The sequence below is a fragment of the Fusarium pseudograminearum genome, chromosome 4, assembly GCF_000303195.2.
Source record: "Fusarium pseudograminearum CS3096 chromosome 4, whole genome shotgun sequence".
Taxonomy (NCBI): domain Eukaryota; kingdom Fungi; phylum Ascomycota; class Sordariomycetes; order Hypocreales; family Nectriaceae; genus Fusarium; species Fusarium pseudograminearum.
In genome coordinates this window covers 2,731,212-2,741,793 of record NC_031954.1, presented here as the reverse complement: position 1 = coordinate 2,741,793, position 10,582 = coordinate 2,731,212, and the positions used below count along the sequence as shown (strand labels likewise).

Below are 10,582 nucleotides of genomic sequence, written 5' to 3'. Positions count from 1 at the left end.
GACAGGGAAAGGCCTATGGAAATTCTTCTAGTCAGTAAGTATAACTCCCTATGTACAGAGACAGCACCGTAAACATATATGCTCATAAATGCACTATTTAATAGAGATTTGGTCAAGAGGGCATAGTGAGGCATCTTTCTAGGTATAAGGCGTTGACAGTTGTTGTTGAGTGGTTGGTTCTACTTCTCTACCTCGACGACACATGAATCAACGTAGTACCTACAGGTCAGCGTGGAAGCAAGCACTACTAACTTTCTTAACTCTGAATATCACCCCTCAAGCTTGCTGAAAGCTTGCACAATTGTATTTACTTACTGATTTCATGGAAGTATTCTGGTTGCAAAAAAAAAATATGTGCTTAGGTACCTAGTATAGAGCATACGCATTTATTCATGGTTCAGATAATTGTATTGGTTATTTAGCCACTGAACAATTGAAACTCCAGGGGGAAGGTGGTGTTGCAAGTGCACATGCTCGCTAAAGTGTGCCGCTAGTCTAGGTCCTGAGGCTTCTAATGTGTGACCTCACCATGGAGCCCCAACAGAAGCCAGGTACCTCCCTCTCAGGTGTACGTTAGTACCTACCTAGGTATGGAACGGACGGGACGGGAAGTGGCTACCTTCCATAGTACCTATCTACCTACCTTACCTGCACAGACAACACAGACGACTCTGCCTTGAACATAACAACAACAACGTCTTGCCTCAACTCGATTACTCCATCCAGCGCCAGATGTAGAGTTTGATATCAGCATACACTAGCCTTGCCAATACTTAACTGTTCTAAAGACACAGCGAGACAAAACAAGTGCCTTTTGGCGCTTTACTCTTACCATATAACTGCATTGCCCCGTCACATGCCATATCCTCACCCTCCTCCTCCGACCTCTTCTAACGTTAGCACGACCAACTCTAATCATTCCTCCGCCGCCCCCTTGACTCAAAGTTCGACCCCCTCCTCCACCCATCAACAGAACCGGAATCGAGCTCGGACAGGCATCGCGAATATAGGTCCTTCAGTTGCCAACCCTGCACGGCTTCCGGGTCAGACGCCGGCTCAAACACTCGGACGACGTCAACGTTCCCCGGCTTCTGACGGCCCCTCCGACCCCCAACCCGACAGTTCTCAAGCGTCAGACAACGATCTTACTGAGCCGCCGACCAAGCGACGGAGAGAAAACAACACGATGGGCGGGAGCGACATCCTCGATCCCCATAATGGTGCTCCTCTAGGCTTTTCTAATGGCTCGACTGAGCCATCTGTGGGGGTCACCAATGGCCACAAATCTGCCATGAATGGTTCTACGAACCGCGATAACAACAGCACAATCACCAAAAGCCATGGAATGCCCTCCGAATACTTTGGACACAACCGCGAAGAGGTTACTCGATTGTTGATACAAGCACTATCGGATATGGGTTATCAAACTGCCGCTGATAATGTAAGCCGCGAGAGCGGCTACGAACTGGAGAGTCCGACTGTAGCTGGTTTTAGGTCAGCAGTTCTCAGTGGCTCCTGGTCCAAGGCCGAAGAGCTGCTTACTGGGGCGTCATTCGAGACTGAGGGTCAAGGGAACGGACTTGTTCTGGCATCAAGTGCAGACCGTAATGCCATCCGGTTCTGGCTAAGACAACAGAAGTTTCTGGAGCTTCTAGAACAGAAGGATACCAGCCGGGCTCTGGTCGTACTCCGAAGTGAGCTGACACCGCTTTCTCACGATACTGGAAAACTGCATTTCTTATCCAGTCTTTTGATGTGTCGTTCTGTCGACGACCTTATGGCGAAAGCCGACTGGGATGGCGCCAATGGCCAATCCCGAAAGTTGCTGCTCTCGGAATTATCGAGTGAGTCGATTCGCGATGACCTTACAGAACTTCGTGCTGACGTAGGAAGAATGCATATCGCCTTCAGTAATGCTCCCAGAGAACCGCCTAGCAGTTCTTCTCGAGCAAGTTAAGCAGAGCCAGATTGATACATGTTTGTATCACACTCAAGCATTATCGCCATCGCTCTACTCAGACCACTTTTGTGACAGGCGATGGTTTCCCACAGAGGTGGCGCTGGACCTTGTTGACATGAATGATGAGATCTGGCAGATACAATTCTCACATGATGGTTCGAAGCTGGCTGCCTGTGGTAGTGGTCGGCAGGTTATAATATGGGACACACATACTTACTCTGTTGCGAAAATTCTTGATGACCATGATGAAGGCGTCGGTAATATGTCATTCAGCCCCGATGATACGATGATTTTATGCTGTGCAAGAGATGGATATGCAAGGCTTTGGTCTACCAGCGTGAGTAATCCATGGGTTGCAACAGCTGGGTACAATGCTAACCGCGAGATCCAGGATGGGCGTCTGATCAGGCAGTTCAACAGGTTCGCAGAGCCTGTCAGTGGTTGTGTTTGGGCTCACGATAACCGATCCTTGGTTCTTGGTACATTGGATCCTACATTCAGCTTGCGCACCATCAACCTACAGACTAACGAGGAGCACGATTGGGGCAAGAAGCACCGCGTCGAGGACCTATGTGGATCGCTTGATGGCCGATGGCTCGTGGCTCTCGATAACGAAAAAAGAATTCACGTCTACAACGCCATCACACGGGAGCTTGAGTTTGATATGGAGCTTAACAAACGGCCAACATCCGTCAGCATCAGTCAAGACTCACGTCATTTGCTCATTAACAAATCCGACGGCGAGGCCCAGCTTATTGACCTTGTGACGCGTAATTCGGTGCAGAAATTCTTCGGGCACACAGGTGGTGCCTACATGATACGCAGCGCTTTTGGCGGAGCCAACGAGAGTTTTGTCGTGAGCGGCAGCGAGGATGGGAACATTCTAATATGGCACAAGAACACCGGCGCGGCAATAGAACGGCTGCCTGGGCATCACCCTCGTTGTAATGCCGTTGCATGGAATCCCACCGATCCATACGTCATAGCATCTTGCGGAGACGATGGCCGGCTGAAAATGTGAGTGGTCTTTGCAACGGTTAAACAAACAGATAACTAACGGCCGCAAAGTTGGACCAACAAATCGCATAGCGTTGAAATTCGAGCTCGATACCTTCAGAACCGTGCTAACGATGCTAACACATGGGATAGAGACGAAAGATAGAGTTGATGCATGGTCTTTGGGATGGAGGAGTTTCTGTTGGGCACCGATGGGGACAATCGTGAAGTGCAAAACCATCATAAGTTTCAGAGGATAACTAAACAAGCTGAGGGCTATAACATAAATACAGAATTCCTCTCCTAAATCTACCTGTAGGACAAAGGCTGTACCACCTTATATAACATATCACGCTTGACAATATTTAAACCACTTAAGCTTTGTCTCTTGACTGATACCAACCATAAACTTACGCCAGTATTGGAGGAATAACGATTAGTCACCCATATCTTGATTCGTTTCCGAGTATAAGCTGACGAAGCGAGAGGCCGTTTGTTGACTTTGGCATGTGGAGACGAAACCTCTTCATGATATGGGAGTGGAGTTTCTGTGGAGAGATGGACGGGACCAGGGAGCAAGCCAGTGGAAACTTTGAATAATTAACCAAGAACAGGCACATATCCGTCAAGACTGCGCCTAGGGTGGCCTATTGCTGACACTCGTACTCTGTACTATGTAAGAGCTGAGCAAGCTGGACTAGCTCGTGAACCAGAGCCTCATCCCAGTTGAGGGAGTACCGTACCTACATGACCCCCAGTACACAATCTGCGTTCAATGCTGGGACTAGGGCACACGGGTGATGGCCATATCAAGCACGGAAAGGCACACGATTTGTGCGTTATAAAGACCGGTGTCAGCATACCACAGCCTCAACTTATGGTGGAGTTGATACGATTTGACGTCGTATCCTATGTGCAGGTAGGCGAACATTCAACGGTCAGTTTCAAGGTATGTACTGGGTTCTGGGCGGTCAGGAACATATTTGCAAGGGATCTGAATAGGAAATCCGTCAACTTTACGTTTGCCGAGACGATATTGATTCGCGATTATGTCCTAGTCGGGGCAAGACGATCGGCAACATGACTGAGCTTTCTAGCCGTCTTCCTTCGATAGTGGAGAGGGCTAATTGGATCGATATGCATGTGCTCAAGTGTCAAAATCCCAAGATCTGAGGTGGTGGCAATGTTAGCCGCGTGTGTTGTGCTGAAGATGGGGACCAGAGCACAAGCGAGAGCCAGTGCATTCGAGGGACAGAATCGAGCCTCGATATAATACTTACTGCCTGCCTGTAAGAGTTTATGGATTACCAGCCCTAGTCCGTGATGGTGCTGTGCCTAACCGATCAGCAACCATAGAGAGGAAGGCACAATGAGTTTCCTTTGAATGACTGGCGAAACACTATCGATATCGATATAAAAAAAAGAGTGAGTGCCATCTGGATATAGAGTCCACAACCCAATATCTATCAATATCAAGATTGTGTTCAACAAATTAGACGAGCGGGGATCTGATAGTTGTTACTGAAACAGCACGTATTCGGAAAGGGTTTTGGGAAACCTTGTGATAAACTTAGGAGATTTGCTGGCCGTGCCGCATGATGCCAGAAGCCAGCCAGCTTTGTTACCCAAGGTGCCGAAGAGTTTCGGACACACGAAATAACCAAAGCGCGGTATTTCCTCACAATTGGCGGTGGTACTCGTCTATCCCGTCCTGCCATCTTAAAAGTGCGTAGGGTGCGGTATCGCGATGTGGGGTTTGACTGCTGTCAAGGCTCCGTTTGTCCCCTAGGGTTGCCAGGGTTGTTGATACCCTTGTCGATACTTGGATGATCGGTGCATTATCGAGCCACGCAGACCTGAACCCCTGAAGCTAGAGCATAGCACCATGTCAGGAGGACGTGCACAGCAAGGCGGAGGTAAAGCACCACCAAGGTGCAAACAAAGGACCGACGTGTGTGCGTATTTGCTGTAAGACGTAAAGAGTCTGCCTTTCTGACGGCTTTGGAAGAGAGTCGAGAAAGTGCTCAGAAAAGATCTTGTGATATCCCATCATGGCTCTCCAATATCCCAAGGGTTGTTTCGAACAAGGGATGGCATAATCCCAACAAGGAACCGCTCGGTAGTTGACGGTCGTAAGCAATCTTGATGGAGATGAGCGCTGCTTTGGGAAAAGGGTGCTGACATGGTGATGTCAAATGTCATGTTGAGACCCTGAACCATCCTGGGAGTTCCATTGTTATTTCCTCTGCCCCTTGTGCGAGCGAAAGCGAAAGCCAAGAACAACAGGACTGGGACCGGCCGCCGACATTTTTCTGTATCCGGTTGTGCATCCATCATGATAAGCTTGTGTAAACGGTCAGGGTCCATCAGACGTCGAGGAGGGTAAGTCAACTCTTTCCAGGCCTGTGATTTACCTTGTTCCTGCATGCATGTCATGTCGGCACTCGAAAATATGTGTGCACTGAATAGATACATACTTGTAGCTAATATGCCATGGTTGGCTTGGGCACGTTGTAACCGAGACTCGTTTCTTTGGACTGATGTTAGTCACAATATTAATTCAGGAGTTGAATTTTGGCTCCGAGATCTCAGAGCCAGCACGGGATGGGCCGGCGCCGCCTCTCGCTCGGTTGACTGTCGACTGTTTCTCTTCGTACTGTGTACAGAGTACAGCGGCTTGGGATAGGTAATGACAGTTCATATCTCCTATGAGAAACCAAGCCTGCAAGCGCGATGTTACAGAGCCAGTGTTTTAGCTTTCATCCAGTGCTGACCACCATGAATCTTTGCGAGGGCCGTGGCGTATGATTTAATGAGTGTCAGTTATTGCGGAAAACATCAACCGCATAGGAGAGATCGTTTGAGTCAGTCGGCGCTGGAGTTGTTTTTTTTCAACCTCTTTCATCTACCGGAAACTTAGCTGCAAAGTATTGCGGCAATGTAAGCCCTTGTTTTTCGATCCATCCCAGCATATCTATCCGTATGTAGTATTCGTACATGACTACATACTATGTAGTAGATGACATAGACTGCGGACAGTACTGTACCGTACTCTGGGAAACGTCCAAGCATGGATCAACACGCACGGACACGGACATGGGCATGTTGGATTTTGATTTCTTGCGGGAGAGACCCCAAAGTAACTAATCATGTCTTAAGCACAGGCCGCACGTACTATGTACTAATGCACAGGGTCGAGCAAAGTTGTTGGGTCAGATCCAGCTGCATCGGATTATTAACCAGCATCAGTATAGTATAGACAGTGTTGCCCCTGAAAACATATGGTAATGCACACCGGAAGATATGTGCTTCTAGTTGGACGATCACCCGAGCAATCAAAAGTTGATGGAAATAAAGCGTCAGTAGAGCATCGAGGTGAAACTAAAAGTAAGTCTGCTCTGTGGCAAAAGCAGTCAAGTGGATTCAGGTTGTTAGGTCATGGCTTAACTGCACTTGTACGACATACATGAGAGCGATCGAACTAATGCAGCTTTTGCAGACGCAATCTGGCAATCTGCTACAAAAGAGGCACGACCTTGAGTCGTGTTTTACAGAGACTTACTCCACTTGAAGGACCTGTATGTACTGTGTTGAATCCTTTGTTATTTCTTTTAGATTCAGGGTATGCCCACTTCACTACTACTGTACCCAGCCTAGGTCTATGCATCATGGGATAAGGTTGCGAGAACAGATGATCGATCATTATGCTGAGATATATCTGTAACGATCGACTGTTTCCCAAAGCGCAGGTCTCAGTGCAATAATGGTTGATTGATATGCACAAAATGATGGCATTGCCCGAGTCAGTACTAATTGCTTCACTTACTGACTAGACTAGCTTCTCAAGAATTGTCCGTAAATGGAAAGTCTATATACAGCGAACCAACCAACCATTGTAATGCTCTTTGATATGCATTGATGCATTGATGCAACTGCAACTGCAACTGCAGCGAGTTGCAAGATCTGATGTATGTAAGTCATAACGTCGCGTGCTACTGTAATATTGATATGTACCTTTTGAGTTTTAGAGAACTTGTCCATACAACATGGGTGTCTGCGCTCAGTCCTCCCACCTAAAACCAATTTTTGCTGTTGTCCCTGAGCTAAGCCGAAAGTTTGTGGCCATACATGCTGCAAGGCCAGTATCCATAACTGCCTCGTTGGGTAGGTAAGTTGCAGCATCCATATCACGACGTTTCCGAAGGCAAAGTTCTTTCTTTACCTTAGTAGGGAAACACGTTGTTGATGTTGAGGCTTGTTGCTTTCTTCCCCTTCCATTTCTGTTCGAGACGTTAATCTCGCCTGGTTCCCTGTTCAAGTTTCCTTCGTACCTGCCTTAGCACCAGTCCACCCGCATCACCCCTCGCACTTTTCCCCCCAGCCTTCCATCATGGTGGGGTCTCGCTCTAGTGAACCTCGTGCTAACCATGGATGTCTCATCCAATATGGATAAGCTCAGACTATCTCAGCATGGTCCCCTCCTCCCGCATCCGTCCCATCCATCTCCATCAACCAGAAAAAGCAGGGGTCGGTCAAGGTCGGTTAAACAAGTCCAATCCAATGGAAGAAGGAAGCAGCTAACAAACATCAGTACCTACCGTGTGTACATTCAGTTGATTAATCAGTCAATCCGTCAGTGCATTGATACGTACAGTCCCTACTGTAAAAAAAAAAAAAACATATCAGACAGGGCAGAATGAGACTTTGAGCAATTTTCGCTAAGATTTTCTTCTCAGTTGCTCCAACTTATTAGTTCCCTCCTTCTCGCACTGGACGACTGCCTACCTAGACTAGACTCCCTACGTGCTGACCTACCTCTACTAACCTGACAACGTGGGACGGTTATAGTACGTACAGTACCTGCATCTGTACAGAGTACCCAGTACTTACTACCCTCCGGGCATCTGCTGAAAGCTCATTGCCGAACCTCCATTCTCCGGCCGAGTCCCCTTTAGCTTGCATCCGCTTCCCACCGACACCATTGGATCTTTCGATTCTTCTATTTTTCTTCTCTGCATTCCACGTCAACGGTTTCTCCAGCTTCATCTTTGTTTTGCGCTCGCCTCGCTGTCGATTGGCTGCACTCTGGTTGTTTTGCTCATTGAAGTCTATTTGTCCATTGTCTTTATCCCCGTATCTCACCGGGTTATCTCGTCCCCTAATAAGCCCTTACTCACGCCCATGATACCCTTCTCATGATGCGACTTTGAAATCGCTCGCTCTGTTGCTTTCTCCCCTTCCTTTTTGGCACTTTTTGATTCCCCTGAGCACAACCTGCACCGTGATTTTTTTTTTCATTGCACTCAAATCAGCATGGATAATTTGGAAGGAATGCTCATGGTCCCCCCCGAACGGGGCCAGATTCTTGGTAGAGCTGTTTGGAAGGTTAGTCCCCTCTATCACCTGTCGGCATTCAATCCATCTCCGCACCTTTACTGACTTTGACACGAAAAGCTGCGATATGTTGTGGTGGGAAGACGTAACGCCAGACTTGGCCTTGGTCAATCACAGTCGATATCCAACGGTCGCAATAATAGCCTTGGTGGTGGCAGATCTTTCCCCAAACTGCCCATAGAAGAAGCCTGCATTCTCATCTACAAACACAAGGTATACATGTCTCTAAGCACAACTACGCCTGTTTCTCCATTCCGACGCTTTTGTTTTAGCCCTCCCGACTGACCTTGTTGTAATTTTAGGAGGACACTGAACCTATCCAGCAATGGCCGGTAAACTCTATTACAGACTGCCAGGTCCAGCAGATCAACCATCGAAAACAAGGTCCCGTTCTTCCAACCCTCGTCATCTCTATCGCCGATAAAGAGAAAAAGCGCCGTTCAAGTCGAGCCGCCGGCCTTATATCTTCGAGCAAAGAGGCTAACGCAACAACTCTTTGGTTTCGCACGCCTCCGGATGATCATCATCTAAGTTTACACGAGTGGGTGCGCAACATTCTTTCCAGAAAGTCACCTATGAGCCCAGATAGCCCCATGTCGCCCCAATTCTCAAATCCGTTTGCGTCCATGTCTCGTGAAACTTCCGAATTCTTCTCCCGACCTTCCAGTGGGAACCAATCCGGCCGTTCGGATCTACGAAGTCTTCAGCACAAAAGCTCTACCACTACTCAATCTACAGCAACAACCACGACTACGACCAGAGAACGACCCCTTACTATCAGCTCCGAATCGCCCAGTCTACGATCGAAGCGCAGCGACGTCTCTTCCCCTTCGAGCAACAACTTCCCAATACAACAGATGAACTTCCCTATCCCGGGCCAGCATTATACTACGGTTCTTCCAACTGATCTACCATCTCCTGTCACAACTGCAGGGGATTATCAAGGGGAATTTATTGAAGGTTGGACATCAGCTCAAGGCAGATCTTCGACAATGAGCTCGCCAATCCGAGGCCGAAGCAGTATTGGCTCTCAACCGCCACATCCCTCTATTGCCACAGTTGAATCCAGCTCTCCGCCTGGACCACGCGAGACTATTCTTGACAGAGCTTTTCAAATGCGGTGCATTCCCGGTTCAGAACGGGAGGTACCTGGGGAGGAGAAATTGAGCTCTCTGGCTCGTTTTGACGCATTGATGCGAGAGGCCGACGACAAGATAAAGCAGAGGGAAAGGGCCGAGCGGGCTCAACAAATGGCAATGCGGAGCGCTTTCGAGGCATCTGAAAGTTCCAGCGATTCAGACGACAGTGATTCGGACGATTCAGACGAAGACGCGTACGGTGGCCTACCCGACCGGCGAGGGCCAGCTTTGATACCCTCAACAACGCAGCGGGCGCTCCAATTCATTGCTGACCGTGGTGGCCCAGCACCTCTGTCGCCATCTGCCCGTTCCTCTGTGTCGAGAGCTCCCATACTACAACAATCGCCCCCAATGCGCCCCCATACAGCGCATGCTAAAACCAGACCGAGTCCCACACAGCGAACTAACAGTACACCTCAGTTGATCGCCAACATGGCCAAGCTAGAAGTCACAACATCTGCCAAGGGGTTGGATGATTCCTCAGTCAGGTCGAGCGGAGATAAACGTATGTCCTCATCGAGCACTGCTACTAAAAGGTGAGTTTCACTTAAGTTACCCAAGAACTATCAAGAAGCAGTTGCTTACTTCGTTTAGACGAACCCTAGTGGGAGGAGTTCCTGGGGAAGCAGCGAGGTCGACCTCCAGCACACGCCCCTTTCATGTCGGTCACTGAGCCTGCGAGGATTCGTCTCGTCGATTATAAGCCAAGACCGACACTTCAAATCAAAACGCTTAATTTGGATGTTATAACAGTACTGGCGTCAGTAGCAGAGATGACATGCTTCTTTGAATACGTAACCTCGACGAGCGACAATATTTCGGAATATTTGACGGCTGTTCGGCTCCATGATCCTTCGATCATGTTGAAGAGATATTTGACTCTGTTTTTGCCATGGAACAATTACAAGAGACGCTAGCATGAGCAGTTTTGGTGCATCTTGAATGCTTTGTACGATTTCGATACCGAATAATGGCATCGTTATGACGATTCTTATGATGGAGATGAAGGGACCGTTGGTTTCATGGCCCTAGGCGTTTTCTGTTGACGGATGACTTGTTTTGGTCTCCGTAAGCATGGATCGGTGTTGGTATG

General features: G+C 48.4%; 2 protein-coding genes across 2 annotated transcripts; both read left to right on the top strand.

Annotated features, from left to right (window-relative positions):
- Nucleotides 1–529: 529 nt before the first annotated feature.
- Nucleotides 530–2,981, top strand: FPSE_03213 (uncharacterized protein; the record flags this gene model as incomplete). Its single annotated transcript, XM_009256332.1, has 4 exons — nucleotides 530–551; nucleotides 657–734; nucleotides 789–1,844; nucleotides 1,912–2,981. The coding sequence occupies 4 exons, from the start codon at nucleotides 530–532 to the stop codon at nucleotides 2,979–2,981; spliced, it is 2,226 nt and encodes a 741-aa protein (XP_009254607.1).
- Nucleotides 2,982–8,269: 5,288 nt separating this feature from the next.
- FPSE_03214 (uncharacterized protein) lies at nucleotides 8,270–10,029 on the top strand (the record flags this gene model as incomplete). The annotated part of the gene is made up of 3 exons (XM_009256333.1): nucleotides 8,270–8,341; nucleotides 8,411–8,563; nucleotides 8,653–10,029. The coding sequence occupies 3 exons, from the start codon at nucleotides 8,270–8,272 to the stop codon at nucleotides 10,027–10,029; spliced, it is 1,602 nt and encodes a 533-aa protein (XP_009254608.1).
- Between the last annotated feature and the right edge of the window lie 553 nt (nucleotides 10,030–10,582).